We start from the raw sequence: 18458 nt of genomic DNA, 5'->3' as shown, positions 1-18458 counted from the left end.
TATTAAAAACTAGCCTGCTAACGGAGACAAGCGATAGCTGGAAATTCCTCTGCGTTCTAATTCGCAGGCTTATTAAAAACTGGTTTACACGATATCACAATTCCTTAAAATGTTCGGAAAATCGCTAAAGTAAATAGTCGCTAAATCTTGCCCAGTAAAAAATCGCTAAAATTAGTAGCCGCTAATAATAGTAACCTTAAGTTAATTTCACTTGTCAGACCGGAAGAAATGAAGAAGCAAGTTGTATCACCAAAGTAAGTTGCGCCTCATGGAATGTTACCAGCTCGCTTTATTAGTGTCCGTGTGATAAAAATTACCAAAGTGAAGTTTTAGTGTCTGGCTTTTGAGCTCACGAAAAAATGGCATCTTTCCTCGACTACATTTCTCGGTGGATGTTAGCACTACTTTTAGTATTTAAAGTAGTGCAGCAGTCTGGTAGGTTATGTCACCGTTCTTTACTGTATTTGTCCTGACAAGTAAACTCACACGTTCCATTTCATTCTCTTGTGTTATTTCAGAATCGTTCACTTGGACCAGAAGACCAGCTCATAAACTCACAGTTGTGGTGAAAGGAGTCAACAGCAGTCGAGTTTCACTCATATGGGACTTCTCTGCTTCTAGTAATTATTTGGTCAGCCTTAGCAGACAAAGACCTGGTGAAGTAAGATCAACCCAAATTGCATCGCGATACGCTAGCACCGCGTTTTGGTATACAAACGAAACTTTTAGATCAAAGTACGAACTAAGGCCTCCTGCAAATCTGGTGTTAAAAGACGTCAAACAAAATGATGAATATGTATACACAATTACGGTAGAGAACAGCACTGGTGTTTATGTATTGCTCGACCAAGTAACTATTGACGTGGTTGGTAAGTGCAGTATGGTGTTCTAATTCCGCACGATTGTACAGCAAGATATAGGAGAAAATCTGTCTTGAAACAACCCAAAACACTCTTAAACACCTAGCGACCGACTCTGCGAAAAGCCTCCCTCATTTTGTTGGGTTCAACTTTAAAAGTAATGCCAGATTAACGGTTATGAAACAGTAGAGCTACATTCCTTGCTCAATGATGTGAATTTAACAACCTCAAATACAATATATACTAGAACAGAAGGGAACAGACACCTTTATTCAATTACGAGGCTCGGGCCGGTTAGTTCTTTCACCAATAATACATTCTATACAAACTTCACTCTTATGAGATAAAAGCTCAACTGGGATAATGCTGAACACACAAATCGGAATTTACTCGGGCAGATTTGAATTGAAAGTCGTACTACGTTTCGTTGAGCAAACTGATAACCAATATTGGAATATCAGTATTGCGCCACAACCTTACAGAGCTCCGATCAAAAGAACATCCGGTTTGACTTTAATTCTATTTTTAGTGGATCACGCCATAAATTTTCAGTTCCCAACCAATGAAATCGTCTTATTAGAATTTGAGACTGACAGGCTGAGAGCCTGACCATCTCGTTATATAGAATCGATCCGTGTTGATAATTTAATTTTCTTCACCACGCACGTTAAAAATCGTCATTTTAGTTCGCGGGTCGTTTAGTTTGATTTGCTCTGTTCTAAACCGGTCAAACCGGGACACCACAGTGTAATAACGTTTCATATTTTGTTTGTTCCCTTAACCTTTTACGGTAAATGACGTCATTGTGGAATATAGTTCATGAAGTAGTTTTCAGTTTGTCTTGCGCCTGTTCAGTTAAGGGGCTTATCGATCACAGATGAAGTCAAAATGCTGTAAGAACGAAAGGGTGGCCAACGAGCCACATTTTGGTGGTCTTCTTTTATCTATTCAATATACAATAACAAACCATCCTCGGAGGCTAGGCAGTTAGAGAATGACAACAAACCAGGAGTCGGGTCAGGTGCTTCAGATTTTTAAAGAATTACATCTCTAATTAATACCTTTCATTTTATCATTGATTGTATTATTTATCCATTTGCTTGTAGCGAGTAAAGTGATTTTCCTGACTAACTATGGAAAAGTAAATAAAGATAAGATGTTCTACATGACAAGAGCATGGGACAAAGAAAAATTCTGAGTCCCCGACGGGAATCGAACCCATGGCCTCCAAGATACCGGTTGGGCGCTCTAACCAACTGAGCTACGAGAGACTCGTTGTGAGCTGGGCCATTTTACTAGGTTGATATGTGACACGCGTCCTGCATACTGCTAGGATCAGCAATGTCGAATTCATCAAGTTTTTGTAGTAAATAATAAAGATGGTAAATTTTAAGCTCGGTAATTAATAATAAAGATAAGATGTTCTACATGACACGCGGTCAGTTGGTTAGAGCGCCCAACCGGTGTCTGGGAGGCCATGGGTTCGATTCCCGTCGGGGACTCAGAATTTTTCTTTGTCCCATGCTCGTGTCATGTAGAACATCTTATCTTTTTTATTTATTACCGAGCTTAAAATTTACCATCTTTATTATTTACTATGGAAAAGTAGTTTTACGATCTCGACAGTCTTCTAACACTGTTCTAGTTATAAAAATCAATTCGAACACAAACAACTTCAAATTTATGTGCTTTCATAAGCCTATAAAATATTCCATTCAAGAGAACAAAACTGCCCATGAAGTAATTCTCGTGTGTTCTCGTGTATTAAAACAAAACAAAGGGAAATTCCATTTCATTCAGCGACCAAAGTACGGTACACATTTGAAGCGCGCTCTCGCGTGGCGTGATGTAACATCTTTTGGTCATCCTTATTATTTTAGACAGTCCTTCTCAGCTGTCCAATGAGCGCGCGTGAAATTCTTTACTTCTTGTATAATCATTTGCTCAACATTGACGCAATAAATATATTGATTTGTATTATTTTTAGTGCCTCCAAAATTAACTATCGTCCCAGTACGAGAACCCCAGCTTTCTATTGGACAAAACTATACACTGACATGTAATGCATCTGGTGACCCACATCCAATTATCACCTGGACAAAAGATGGCGTCCCAGCAAACCAGTTTAATGTCTGTGGCTACTTGCTTCATCTGGTTAATGTACAGAGGAAAGATGCAGGATCATACAGATGTACAGCTAGCAATGGGTATGGAGATGATGCTACTAGTGTCAGCATAGTGAACATTAAATGTAAGTGACTTTTTCTCTATACTTAATTTAACGTTCAACATCAAAATTCTGCTATGGTGCAGAAGACAATTCCCCGGTTAGGACATTTCCGAATTGCCTTTAGCCTCTTTGTCAGAACGAGTCTGTTCATAAAAATATGTTTTACCTGCACGTTTATTTTCATGCAAATCTCACTGATTTTCATATGAACAGTTTTTCACGACAAAAGGCAACGCAGAATTAACCAATTCCAGTGCTTACTAAGTTTTGGTCAATGCTGTTAGCTGTACGTTCATCGACTTATGGATGTAATTGGGAGGTTGGAGCACTCATGAGCTTGCTCTTCTTGTTCTTTACTGTAATTCAATGAACGAATAAATGGAGATGTCACTTTGGTTGAACTTTCAGTTTCTCCAAGTATTACAGTCACCCCAGTGAGAATGGCGGACATTGAGGTTGGGAACGATTTAACGCTGACATGCTATGCATCTGGTTACCCCAAGCCGACCATCATCTGGACAAAAGACAGCGTGTCAGTAAAGGAAGCTATTGCTTCTGGTCATTTCTTCCATCTTGTTAATGCACACAGGAAAGATGCTGGATCGTACAGGTGTACTGCCAGTAATGGATATGGTAAAAATGTTACGAGTGTCAGCATAATCAGTATAAAATGTAAGTATTTTGTTTCTGCCAAGCTTTACAAAGTTATATACATGTAAACAAGTCAGCGATTGACACCGAAGATTGACCTTGCCACAATTATCGTAACTCCTGTTGTAAATGCCACGATACAATATAACGAAACTTTTGTTGAGTTGTCATTTTGGCATTAATTTTAGCAAAGCATGCAGTCAAAGCTGGTAATGTTAGTAACATTTTTTGATAGGTGGAAACATATGTAAAACCGAAAGAGTTGGAATAACCCTGACAGAAACAAAATGGAACCATTCTTTGTCAAACAGAGAATCAACTGTGTTCAAAACCTTGGAATCTGCTGTTTTAATGGCGGTAAGTTTTGAGGAATATGGGATGAAGTTTAGCCTCCCCGTCCCCACAAAAGTAGAGAGTGACGGTTACACGCAGGCTGTGACTTGTACTACGGCATTTTCTCTTTTAACGAATGTATTTAAGTAAGATCTTATAAGGCTTTCTATGACAACTGAGCAAAACACTCCTTAAGCACTACTATCCCTCAAGGGATACAGCTGTACACAGGGTAGGTTCAACTACCTCTTTAAATCCTAGAACGTACAAGCTAATTCATACCCCGTCACCTTGGTACTGGGATGCGTTGAACTCGCTCTCTAAGGCTGGTTTCCGTTCTACTGGAACACATTTAAATTATTTTACATTAAGTAGATAGCCCAAATCGTGCTCTACAAGAAGACACTTTTTTTAAAGAAGTGACGCATATGACGTCATTAAATCCGCCAATTTATATTTCACTACAATGTACCAAAACCTCATTCAAAAGCAAACCAAATTGCTAATAAAAGAGGTAAAAAGAGTCTAAAAGTTCTACCATGTTGCTTATCAAAACTGAAAAAACGAAAAGTTACGTGCAAACAAAGGAAAAAACCCATATGTCAAAATGTGGTTTCCATGACAATGTAATAAATCAGAGACAAACAGTTGATGTAGCTGATGAATGGCCAGCTACTTAAAGTTTTAGCATTGCGGAGTAAAACTATTTTTCAAAATAAAATATATTGCGAAAAACCCCTCGAGGGTGAGGTGCCATCCACTTCCCTCCACCCCAGTACGTCTGAGCGTTAAAACAAAGTCATTGGTAAAAGTCACCATTCTACGTTTTTGACAAATTTTTAAACTAAAGTTTTGTTTGGTAGAAAGCAATTACTTAAAATCCTATTTGTCTTTAGATCTGGAATGTCTATGGACAGAATTCTGGAAAGGAGCTTTACAAGGTGTCAGTTGAAGAATTCAGGTACATCCTTATACTGCCATGGTGCTGGCATTATTCCGAACATTTCCATTACAGTATATGGAGAGAGTGCATGATTAGCGTTTTTACCTCCAAAATTAAGTTGCGGGTCTGAAGCAAACTATGTTACGTTCTTACTGTTTTAGCAAGTGCTAGCTGGCGGTTGGTCGCAAAGACAGTAGCTACAATCATCAATAGCTTTTAATCTTCTGTACGCATACTTTCAACCTTCAGATTAGCTTAATGACATGTGACAGGTATCATATACAACCTTTTTCAGTTGATTTTAGTCGCGTATCATAATTCTCTGCCATGTGCCATTGCCCTTGTATTTTTTTGGCCGCCAGCTGATATTGTTGTATACTGTTCGGATGATTCGGAAAACATTTCTATAAAAAAAAAAAATCACTGAGGCATTTCCTCTTTTAACGAATGTATAACTCTTACACAAATACACACAAAAAAGGCTTACTGTGAAAAATGAGCTTAAGACCCCCTAAGTGCTGTTATATTACTCCTAAGACTTTGTTTTATTCTTGTGATGTCTATTGAAATCGGTTTTCACTGTTTTATATCGTTTTCACGTGTTTGAAGACCTGGTAGCATTGTGGCCATTGTTAAGCTGTTGCTTGGAAAAACAGCCAAAGATCCGTTAAAACCACTGCTGGATGAAATTACTGATGGAAGACTGGGTTCATTCAGGGTCAGCTCCACATTGGATGTTGATCCAAGTGATTTGCCCTTACAAACAAGTATGCACAAATATTGCATTTTACTCTGTTGTTTTTTTTTTATGAAAACGTAAACCACAGACTGTCAGTCACATGGTCGTTGTGACATAGTAACTGTTAGGAAGAAATTCAGTGCCATCTTATTTTTTGGTTTACCGATTATAATAACTGACTCGAAGAGCTCATTTGCACTTCTAAGAATGTTTTTTTATCAAAAGCGGGAGCTTCTCATTACAGTAGAACCACGCAAACTCCAAGTCTGAAGTGAAGCGATTAACAGTTCGAGTTATCGGGATCGATTAAATATGTAATTTGCCAGGTTAATAATTGATAGGTAACTGATTTTTCAGCGCAACAGTATTCAATACCGTGCAAATTAAACTTATCTCGCCAGAAACTCTACCACGACCATACATTCTCAGGATGAGTGGGAAATCGCTGTCAAATATGTGATCTGTTTATTTCACTAATTAAAACAAATTGCTGTAGTGTATCTTTTAGTGTTTGAAACTGATTAGGCGTCAGGAAGTCGAGCTAAAGGGATATTTTAATGGGCATCTCTGGCGAGTTGCAGAACCAGAACTCGAGTTATCGGGGTAAATTTTGATCAAGGGAAACAAGATTTAGTTTGAGTTAGCGGGGAATTCGACTTATCCGAGTTTGCGTTACAGAGGCTCTACTGTAGTTCAAACGGGTAACTGCATTATTTCTCTCTATCTCTCTTAGTTCCTGTATGTACAAGCCATTAAATACCTTTGTTTGGCCGAAACAAAAAAGAGATCAACTAACCTTCTTATTTCCAATGTTACGAAGAAGTTATTGCATCATGTTTACATTTCAGTAATGGCGCTATAAAAAAAAGTTGAAAGAACAATGAGATTGAGTGTTCTCTAAATGGTGTTCTTACTAGAAATTAAAACTGAAATCGAAGACAATCATTGTATGTTCACCAGTGATGAGTATTGTTACGTTGTTTTATCAAACACAACAACTCGACTTATCTGTAGAGAGTCATGTTCAGGCTAAAGATCTTGATTCGCACATTTCAATTTGTTTGTTCTCAGCAAACTTTACGAGAAACGAGGCAGAGGGTAAGTTTGTTTTTGACAATGAAAAAGAACGTTGTATCACAAGTAAGTGTTATGTGCTCCTTGTTCACGTGAACGTTGATCCGGTCAACACAACAAACTCTGAACCAACAAGTCGAAAACCATGGCGAAATATCGCAATCACATTCCGTACAACTCACTTTTGAATGGAATGACGTAATGAAATATAACGTAACGTAACGTAACGTTAAGTAATTTAAAGTACAGGAGAGGAATGTTTAATGAGGACATACCAATGTTACAAAACAGCTAACTTGTAGCTAAATTTAACTATGGTTTAAAAGTCTTAAACTGGATACACAGCTTTACCCACTTCTTTTCTCATTATTTCAGATGACAGTTGGACCAAAGAAATAAAACTTCATGCTATTTATTCATCTGTTATTGGTTTCCTTGTCATTATCAATGTAATGACAATTATGCTTTATAGAAGACACAATAATCAAGGTAATATGCTAAAAATCCTTTAAACAACGTCTTCATGCAGATATTGTATATTTTTAAATAGTTTTTCCTTTTTAATAGATAGGACTTTGTGAACGTTTCAATTTTCCATTTAGTGTCTGGTTTTTAAGGTTGTTCTTTAAAAACTCGGAAAACAGTTTTTAAGTATTATAAAAGTATTACTGAATACGTTGTTTTAAAGAATCAACTGATAACTTTATTGTATAAGTAAGTACCTTCAAAAAGTTGTTAAAGAATCGCTGGCAGCTTCAATGGAGAAAACGAGGATTATGTCACAACATAATCCAATTTATGCGGCGCCACATTAATTATCTTAGTTGACAATTGAAGCACGTGCTAGTCAGGCTGATCAGATCAGGTGGCAAGCTATTTAAGGCGTATCGTACTGATGTTGGCCTCTTTTGCCAGTGTAATATCCGAGCTGCGCTCACAAACATTTTTACAGGCAAGTAACCTACATTAATGGCTATCCCTCGACCACGTGTGTTAATATTCAGGCATTCATTTGTCCGTAGACTCTCTGCCTTCATAAGAAGGCATTGGTCGGACGGACTAAATCACTCTACTGGCTGAGCCAGTAGTTAGATTTTGTGGTTATGGGGTTTGATGGTGGCTCGGGAGCTCAACTCAAGACTCCCGTGCGTAGAATCCTTCTGCTCTGACATAGTCATTATCGAGCTGGGTACGAACGATCTCACGAGGTCCGGGCCAGTTGGTTCGGATCTTGAGGAGTTCGCCCGCAATCTTCATATCAACTATAGTGTGAAGCTTGTCTGTGTCAACCAGATTATTTTTCGCGCCCACTCCCCATTATTTAATGCCAAGGTTCGTGTTCTCAACCGATACTTAAGGGCCGTGTTGGAAGAGCCCTCCTTTGACATATTCTGGCGCCATCGCGGTTTTTGAAGGTGCGCTAATAATCCTTATATGGACGATGGTGTCCACCTCAACGCCTTCTGAAACTACAAATTTTATCGTCGTCTCCGTGGAGCGACATTGAGGGTGTTGGCGCTATTTAGCCATTTACAGCCCATCCCTTAAGCGCCTAGACCTCTGCAAGTAATGTTTTATATCTTGTATTTTTATGTTACCCATCGTTTTTACGTGGGTTATGTTCAGTGCCATTTTCACTATTGTTTTCTAAAGTCGTTATGAGTGTACAACCTTTTGGCCGCTTGTTTATTCAAGTAAGCCCCGATGCAATCGACTTTAGGCTAGTGATCTAATTTATTGCTATGTTTTGACATCCATGTTGGTTGTCGGTAGCTGGCACCTTTTTGACATGAGGCGTATCGCCTGTTGGTTCCAAAGGTTTGTTTGGGACGGGCCTAAATATCTTTTTCAATTCGGTTGTGCCTCTTTCATGCCTTTGCTGCGGTAGTTCACATTAACTGTAGTGTATTCTTGTTTTTTAAGCCAGTGCCATGCCGCCTAAAGCTTTCTGCTCTCGCAAACGAAAAGGTTCATCACAACAGGCCATCGGGAATTCAAAACGGGCTACAAGGTCCTCTCGCACTGCCGCTTCTACTACAAACCAAGATCAGTCACTTCCTTTGGAGGCTCCCGGCTCTGGCGTTCTTGAGCGCAGTCCAAACCAGGTTCAATCTGGCGCAGTGAGCGTCGATGTTGGTGCTCTCACAGCTACGATTACTGCGGCCATATCCCAGGGTCTCCGCGATTCTGGGATCGTCCCACAGTTACCAGCCCCCTCAACTCAGAGCGTGGATCAGCCAGCGAGTGATGCTGTTGTGCAAGCCACGGATGAGCTAACAATGATGCCTGTTGGTATGTCTGGTCAGACAACGCCTTCTAGTGTATTCAGTAGCGCTTTAGTTAGTTTAGTCGCCCGCGTTCCAGTTAAACTTAGAGCGAAAATTTGGGCGGATTAATATTTTAACCTAGGAATTTTGTTGTCACACTCTCCGTCTAACATAAAGTTTTCTGTCTCGATTTCTCATGACTCCTCTCAACCTAGCCTTTGTCTCGAACCAGTTAACAAGGTTCCATGCATAACAACGATCCATCAATAGGTCTCGGCTTTCAATTCCTTCGTTGCTGTGTATACCCAACGTAATCCAGCGGTCACAGCCGATTTACTAAAATATACTGAGGTTGTTAGGGATATTGCTACCAAAGGGGGCAATTGGCGTTATTCTGATGAGCAGTTCCGTTTCTTGCGCCAATCCAGCCTGTCTTCTTTCCCGTGGGGTTAGGTCGGTCAGGTTCATTGGGAACTCTGGTTTTATTCTTTACATAATTTTCGCGGCCACGCAGGTCAGCAAGCATCTCAGGCTAAGTCCACCCGTAAATCCCAACATTTTTTTCCTAAGGGGAGCTGTTGGGCATTTCAATCCGGGAGAACATGTAACAGGTGTCAATACGAGCATGTCTGCTATAAGTGCAGACAAGGCCACCCGGCCAGTCAATGCCGCTCCACAACCAACACAACCCCCAAACCCCGCTCTTTTTCCAGACCAAAATTCGCCAATGTGCGACCCACTAGTCTCCCTCATAAGTCAACCCCCGGTGACCCCAGTAAAATCGGAGAGCCTTAAGTTTTTTCTCCAGGGGTATGATAAGTTGTTAGCAGAATTTCTTATTTCGGGTTTCAAGCATGGCTTTGGGGTTAATTTTTTCGGTGAACAATCCTCTTACGAATCTTCCAATTTGAAAAGCGCCTATGATCACCCAGACGTCATAAGGGCTAAGCTTTGGAAGGAACTCGAGAATTTCCGGTCCTTTTCGGGTCCCGCCATTTCCCGCTTTTCGTACTTCTCCTCTTGGTGTAGTTCCCAAGTAAAAATCCTTCAGAATTTAGGCTAATTCACCATCTCTCTCACCCTCCTGGGAAATCTGTTAATGATTTTATCACAAAGGAACTTACTTCAATGTTTGTGATCCTTTTAAGTAAAGTTGCAAATCATGATATCAAATCTGTAATTGAAAGAACCTTTCACATTATATGTCGCTATTCCTCACCGTGATACTGTGAACTGTTTATTTAATTATTTCTTGTGTAGAATGCCAGGGTAGCTAGAATTTTGAGAAAGAGAACATTTTAACTGTAATGATCGTAAAAGACAATCATAAAGGTACGAATATTTTCTTTTTATAGGTTCTTCGAATACCACAAGGTAGGTGGAAGTATACTTAGAATACTTACAATTTTAAAGTATAGTTCATGAACTTATTGTAAACACGCAAAAAAACTTGAAAAATAAGTTGATTTTAAACATTTAAATCTGTACTTTTAACGTCCAGCTACAATCTTTTCTTGGCCTGCAACAAAACAGCTGTAAACGTTTGGAAAACAGACGAAAACATTAAACACATCCCCCTTAAAACCTTAAAATAAAAAGTTAAACTCGAAATCAAACAAAGTTACTGTCTATAAGTTTTCAACTGGTACATATTGTTTGCTAATTGCTTTCTTTCTTTCTTTCTTTCTTTCTTTTTTATTTATTTATTTATTTATTTATTTATTTATTCAATTATTTATTTTATTATTAATTTCTTTATTTATTGCTTCATTTAATTATTCCATACTTTTTTTGCTTTTTCTTTCTCCATTCTTTAATGCCAAACAACCTTGTGTATGTGTGAATATGATTTATTATCGATTAGCTTTCTAGTTATTCTGAGTAGATTTGTCTACTTTTGTCTGAATATGTTTAATATATGTTTGAATTGTTCTAGATCTATTATATATCTCTCCATGCCATAAGGCACATAAGGCTTTGACATTCTCTTTCCACCCACTACGATTTGCTGCAAGGGCTCTAACATTCGCCCATGACTGCCATTCCAGCTGTTTGCCTTTCATCTTCAACCATCCTCCTCCATGTTGTTTTCGGTCGACCCGGTTTTCTTCTCCCTTCTGGCCTCCACTCCAAAGCTGTGACACAATGTTCCTCTCTGCCTTTCCTCATTATCTGACCAATCCAGTTCCATCTTCGGCGTCTGATCTCATCGCTCGTTCTGTTCACTCCTGTATTCTCCTAGATTTTTTGGTGGGATATGGTATGAGGCCACCTTATTCTTAGAATCCTATTCATGCACTTGTATTGGAAACCGTCCAGCTTCTTTGCTTCCAAGCCTCACATCCATACATCAAAACTGACCTAACAATTGTTTTAAACAATTGTACCTTCGTCTTCCTTCCAATCTCACTGGTGTCCCATAATCTTTGCATCCTATGGAAAGCCTGTTGGAATTGTAAATCTTATTTATTCGTTTGGTAATAAAGCGCATGTTGTTGCTGTTGTGGTTGTTAAAACAAACTGAAGTCAGTTATTGATTCTTTGTTTACTCGCGTTTGCTAATTTTCTGTTTATTTTTGTTTTATCTGGTTGTCTTCCTTGCTGCTATTTTCTCTTCTTATAGTTCATGTTCCGTTCACTTTTTTCAGTTGCCGCTACAATGGCAAAAATGAAAACGATATCCAGGTAACTGTAAATTTAAGATGTAAAAAAATAACAAACGTTTTGACTTTTGAAAACATGTTTTGTATAAAGGTATATATAAACAAGAAGAAAAATCAATTCAATGAACAATGTAGTTTATTACTTGATGATACAAGAGGGACAAAGTAGCTTGAAAAAAAATTAATGTATTTTCTGTTAACAGTAAACAAAAAATTGTAAATCAAAACTTGTTGAAAATCTAAACTGGCAGTAGGCTGGTTATAAAAAAAAAAAAAATAAAAAAAAATAAAAAAAGTAGGCTGGTTATCAACAAAGCGTGGAGGAGAATTCGGGAAAACCAAACACAAATCCATCTGGTGGCAAGGAAGAGGATTTGAACCCGAGACAAGTCCAGCACCCTAACCACTAGGCCACGCTGCCTCCTTATGAAAAATAAAAACTAGAAGACGTTTTTATAAGTACTTATCTCAATTAGTTAGCAAGCATGCCGTTATTTTGTGTTGAAGCTTTTTTTTATCACTTTGACTATAGGATCAAGGCGCGCCACTTCAACTTATTGAAGCATATGTGAACCTCGCCGACGGTTTGATGTTAAGTGATGAGGAATCTACAGTCGCACAGTCGCCTCCGTTAGGAAGCACATTATTAAACAAAACACATCAGACCGCCTCTGAGTTCTTGTCACCTAATCCAGAAACGAAGTTAAAGAACTGGAAAGTTAGTCGAGAGCATGTTGAAATCTCAAAAGTGATTGGAAGGGGTGCTTTCTGTCAAGTTGCTAAGGCAACATTTATGGACATCAACGGAGTGAAGGGAAAGGAAACCGTAGCTGTGAAAGTGCTGAAAGGTACCTTGGTAATTTCTATAATACAATCAGTAAAAAAGTATCGGTATTTTTAAATATCGCTGCATTATGGAGGTATAAAGACAGCTAAAATAATCCATAGCTTTTTCTGGAAACCACTTATCAAAAACAGTGGGAGGCGCAGTGGCCTAATGGTTAGCGCGCTCGACTCCTAGTCAAACGGCCCAGGTTCCAGCCCTGGCGGAGCGTTGCGTTGTATTCTTGGGCATGACATTTTACTCTCACAGTGCCTCTCTTTCCCAGCTGTATAAATGGGTACCGGCGAATTTACTGCTAAGGGATAACCCTGCGATTGACTACCATCCCATCCAGGGGGGAGTGGTAATACTTCTAGTCGTTAAATGCTTCAGAAACCGGGATAAGATCCGGCTGTATGGACCACTTGTCTTGGACACAAACGTTTTTACTTAACTTATCAAAAACAGCTAACGCTGACTATCATAGACTCTCTAAATTTTCTAGACTGGTATATTGTGAATTGGCTCTACACAAGTACCCCCATTTCGTCTTAGGTTCACCCTGATAAAAGTACAACAAAGCGACTTGATTATAATTCACCGGTTATTCGAAAAAAAGGACATGTCATCTCAGACAGTAGGACTCAAATGTTAAATCAACAGGAAAGTTTGATACCATTTCACTTGTAGTTATTTAGTTATTTGTTTGTTTGTTTGTTTGCTTTACAAGTACCAAGTTATAAAAGAGCTCAAACAGCTGTACAAAAACTACTTTCTCTTCTTTTTTGTAAAGTAAATGCGCCAAAAACAGACAAGAAAGACCTGCTGTCAGAACTGGAGTTATTGAAGATACTCAAGCCTCATCCTCATGTCATCAAGCTAATAGGATGTGTTACAGAATCTGGTAAGATACAAAATTTGTGTATGTGATTAGACATAAACAGCACGAAATTAAAGGGAATATCTCGAATTGTTTCTCTATACTCTAATCACATCAAGCACTAAACAAGGAACGGTTTGTTTTTTTGACAGAACCGTTACTCGTCCTTATTGAGTACATACCTTATGGTGATCTGTTGGGCTACCTGAGAAAGAGTCGTGGCCTTAATGACACGTACTTTAACGACCCGGATGTAAAACCGCAGACAAATCTGACGTCACAGCAGCTGATAAAATTTGCCTGGCAGATTGCTGATGGAATGAGCTACCTATGTTCAAACAAGGTTAGATAAGCATGCACTTCAGCTTGTATGTCACAAAATTTGAGATATGGAAAGTTTAATATTTACGCTAAGAAAAGGAGCTCTTGTTAGTAAAATACATAGAGGATTTTAATGGGTGTCCGCTAGTTAGATAGTATCCTTGCAGCCGTTGAGTGGTTATATAGCGCTTAGACGCACTAACCGGGCTCTTATTGACTACTAGTGAGATGGAATGATTTGTTGTCATGTAAATGTCTCTCTTGTGATGCCTTCAAATAAAATCCAGGACATATATGAATGTCAGGCCTATTTAGGCGGCTGCTCTAACATTCCAGTTACTGGCGCTCTCCATTGTCGTGTAGTTTTGGTACGTATTAAATTATCTATTGATCGTAACTGAACTAAATATACCACAAGTAACTTCAAACATTTCAGATAATACATCGTGACTTGGCGGCCAGAAATGTTCTTGTTGGTGAAGGAGAGAAGTGTAAGGTGACAGATTTTGGAATGGCGAGGAATGTTTACCAGGATGATATTTATACCAAAGAAAGTCGGGTGAGAATTTATAATTTTTTACTGACTGATTTGGTTTGATTTCTTGTGTGATTTCCACCATTTGTTAACCATTTGGCTTTACCAAGTCAGTTACAGTCATCATCAATCTTTTAAATTATACACAAAGTCATATGATATTTACATGTTCTTCCTAGGAGTTGTATGAATTTACACCAGAGTACATTAACAATAGAACTACTCATTTAAAAAAGATTAAGATTGTAATCAAGTTTTTTTTTCAGTTTATGTGTTACAAATAACCTTTCCCTTGCAATAAACTTTTAAAATATTCAAACTGGGCAGTTGACTGATCTCTCAGGGGATCTTTTTCCACAGAACAGATCCCTGTAGTGTAGGCTCCCTTTCACAGACTCCGTTCTTGGTCTAGGGATATAACAATGTGACTCAGTGTTTCTAAGATTGTGTGTGTACACTTGAAATATTGGTTAAATTCCGACTCGGGTACGATGGGGAAAGATGATTGTTGAGTTAATACATAATTGTTTATATAAAAAATAGTCACCTATTGAATGTGTCAAGTGTTTTCGATTTTATTTAATGATATCGTTAAACGTCGATTGTAAACTATTAATGACAAAACTCGTTTAAATGTTGTTATTCTCAAACCAGGGTCGTCTGCCTGTCAAGTGGACTGCTTATGAGGGATTACTTTATGGAATATACACAACACAAAGTGACGTGTGAGTATTATTGTAATCAGACACAAGGAGATTTGACCAAGCAGTCTGTCTCTTAACGGTAATTACTTACCCGTCGGTAGTTTTTCAGTTGCCTTGATGTATTAATGTGCAATATACATTCTAAGAGTCGATAAAACAAAATCCCGTCCGCCCGGATACCAGTCTCCGATACGGGGTTAACTTGACCTTGAACTTCATCCCACGGATCGGAACAGGATTTTACAGTAAACTGATAGTAGAAACACTGCGGTTTACATTTGAAGCTTTACATTTAAAAACTTTAATAAGGAACATTGTTTCTAAAACAAACAAAAAATCATCATTTTATTGTTAGCAAGCTTGTCTTTTCTACACTAATGTTTTGATGCTGGCAATGAATGCACAGAGCGTTTGACCTATTGATCAAAGCAACATGTTGATAAATAAAACAAGGTATATATGATCCTTGTGGGTATAACATAGTTCTTGAAGCACCCTATAACATGGTTAACAGTCTTAAACTGGCGAGAGACTTGACAGTTGCCTGTTAACCTAGTGTAGCGAGGTACGTGAAGGCAGACTATAGAGAACATATCTAAGAAGTGAAAATAGAGGGCTGGAACCTGAGACAACCGATTTTAAGTTAGCGCTGTGACTACTCAGGTTAAATGCATCTGTTGAATAATTGTCATGTGCATTTTATTGTTGTAATTGTTGTTTTCAGGTGGAGTTTTGGTGTTGTTCTGTACGAAATATTTACTGTAGGTAAGTAGTTTGCTTTTGCTACTTAAATACAGTTCAATCTCAGTACCATTTTCAATTTGGGAATCAAACAATCTGGCCTTTATTATTGATAGCATGGTTATATGATCAAGACAGTGTATTAATGAAATATGAACTAACAGGCAACTTACAGAGTTTACGAACCGCACTCTGCGCATGCTTAACCCTTAATATGCTGAACATTTTCCAAAAAACAGGGTTTTTTTAACCGTTAATCGATTTTCTTGGCTCTACGGTCCTAAATTTCTCTAAACTTTGCTAGAAATGTACTTTCTGACACTGCAGTAGGTTTTTGATGGGATTTCCATGTAAAAATGTACAACATTTTACTTGGCGCATGCGCATAAGCCAGAATTTGGACTTTTTGGCTGAACAGTTCCGATTTTTTTTCCTTGCTCCTTTACTTTTCGTTTTTCTCTGCTTTCTTATTCTCTTTATCTTTTACTCGAGCTCTGTGCAGCCCTTCTACCGGCCTGAAAAGTTTTGATCTTAATCAACCCGGATTTTTCCGGGATTTGGAGGAATGGCCATTCAACCACTTATGACGTCACCAATTTACAGGTCAACAGATTTTCGTGACGTGCACAGGCCAACATACCCGTACTTGATCAGGGTCTCCTTTCCAGGGTTTTCCATTGATTAAGATCAAAACTTTTCAGGCCATTAGAATGGGTGCACAGAGTAAAAGATAGAGAAAATAAAGTAAAATATTGTACATATTTACATGGAAATTTCATAAAAAATTTACTGCAGTGCCAGAAAATGAATTTCTAGCAACTTTTAGAGAAATTTAAGGCCGTAGAGCCAAGAAAATCAATTAATGGTTAAAACGGGTTTTTGGAGTAATTTTAGCATATTAAGGGTTAATTTCTGTTAATTCCTCTCATTCCACAGGTGGATCTCCGTACCCAGGGATTAACGGTCGTGAAATTCCTAACAAACTTCAGAAGGGATACCGGATGCCAAAACCAAAACATGTTGATGATCAACTGTAAGTTTTCCATATGTTGCTTCTGTTAGCCATCATAGCCTTTTATCAACAGTTTCCATTGAGCAATATGGCGATAGCAGACTCTTACCTGTGTACAATAACTAGTTAAGGTCATTCCTTAGTATTGCATTGCGCATCCCTACTGCGCATAATATCACACGTGATTAGGGAGCGAACATTAAAATGGCGACGAAAATAATATAACGCGTGATTATTCCACTGAGGACACATATTTTCGCAGTTAATGCCAGCAATTGTAACACTTCTCATATATGTCTTCTCATATTGTTACACTGTTAAAATGTGCCTTATCTGTTTAGTTACCAGATTATGTTGCAGTGCTGGCAGGAAAATCCAAACGACCGACCGACATTCTCCAAGCTTAAAGACACTATCACTAGAATGGCGCAAAGTAATAACGTATGTTGAAACATATTTGGTTATTTTTCTTTCAAGCATTGACACAGTCATTTGTTTTAAGAAAAGATGCGTGGTATGTACATTTCTTTAAATAATTTCCACGTTTTTTTTTCAGGAGACATACGTTAACATGAAAGAATATGATACCAATTTATATGCGAATGTTGATGACCTCTCCATGGATTAGAGGAAGGCACTGATAACATTCTGGACCTTAGGAACAATGATATTTTCAAATAATATTTTTCAGTTAACTTCCTTCACTATGTTTAGTTACCTCACGTTCACAGCGCCCTTTTCAATGGGCATCGCGAAGTTGTTCACCAATTTTGACAGAGACCATCCTCAGTATCTTGCGATGCCATTAGCATTAGCATCCCATTCAGAGTAGAGTTATGATCAATTGCTCTTCGTGCTAGAAGATGCCACAGCTACACGCCCTCCTGATGAGTCACACACTGCTCTTATTCCTTTCCGTTTTCGTCTAAGATTACATCGCTACTAATCATCTTTCATGCATTTTATTGATTTAGAGGCTCGAGCAAAAATCTCCTAGTTTTAAAATCAGTGGTAGATTTCAGGCTAGAATTAGATGTTTTTAAGTTTTGCTTAATGTCATCATTTTAAAAGGTCTATCCTAGCGTAGGCCTGAAATGATAGATGTTGAAGGTTTTAGCAAATCCCTAAAAGCCACTAGGTTAAAGAAATATTTAGATGAAGAAAATCAAGGTGAATCCATGGAATTTCAACTTAAAGATTCTTCCATCAGAGAAGTTCTGACAATTTGACTTCCGCACAAGAGGAAGTAAGTAGAATAAGCCTTGTGTACTAAATAATTAATTGTGACATCTCGCTTTGTAAGAACCGTTTTGTGTGTGTTGCAATAAAAATTAGAAAACGTTTTGCCTTACGCAACGTAATAATTGTGTGTAATAATGAGTTTATTTCAACGCAGAATTCACATGATTACACGCTTCCATAGTTTTTCAGTTTCTAATCTTAAAAAGGGTTAGGACAATAATTGTTAAACAGACGACACTTGTGTAGCCAATAGGATTGCAAGTTTTGCCAATATACGGCAGCTGAGTTATGCCAATATATTTTAAGGTACCTAGGGGTGGAGTGAAAAATATATGAGGTGTTTATTAGAGAGAGCCGTATATTTCACTTAAACTGTAACAACGTCAATAAGGCAAATAGGATGCGAAGCGACACAGTAGGTGAGTAGGAGACTATAAATT

The 18458-nt window shown here is 38.2% G+C and overlaps 2 protein-coding genes across 2 annotated transcripts in view; both read left to right on the top strand.

Moving 5' to 3' along the window:
- LOC144662785 (uncharacterized) overlaps nucleotides 1-18458 on the top strand; it is a 269859-nt gene that overhangs the window by 43901 nt on the left and 207500 nt on the right. The gene's annotated exons all lie outside the window — the stretch shown is intronic.
- LOC144663159 (uncharacterized) lies at nucleotides 2544-17834 on the top strand. The gene is made up of 20 exons (XM_078524091.1): nucleotides 2544-2673; nucleotides 2848-3111; nucleotides 3499-3762; nucleotides 3977-4098; nucleotides 4971-5035; nucleotides 5627-5784; nucleotides 6828-6854; nucleotides 7206-7319; nucleotides 8754-9122; nucleotides 10453-10471; nucleotides 11746-11782; nucleotides 12293-12616; nucleotides 13274-13487; nucleotides 13616-13806; nucleotides 14221-14343; nucleotides 14974-15044; nucleotides 15748-15788; nucleotides 16701-16797; nucleotides 17118-17217; nucleotides 17333-17834. The coding sequence occupies exons 1-20, from the start codon at nucleotides 2544-2546 to the stop codon at nucleotides 17402-17404; spliced, it is 2802 nt and encodes a 933-aa protein (XP_078380217.1). The 3' UTR covers nucleotides 17405-17834.

This window comes from Oculina patagonica, chromosome 8 (assembly GCF_052425735.1).
Source record: "Oculina patagonica isolate OP01 chromosome 8, crgOcupat, whole genome shotgun sequence".
Classification (NCBI taxonomy): domain Eukaryota; kingdom Metazoa; phylum Cnidaria; class Anthozoa; order Scleractinia; family Oculinidae; genus Oculina; species Oculina patagonica.
Note: the sequence above shows the minus strand (reverse complement) of the source record. Positions and strands in the feature narration are given on the sequence as shown.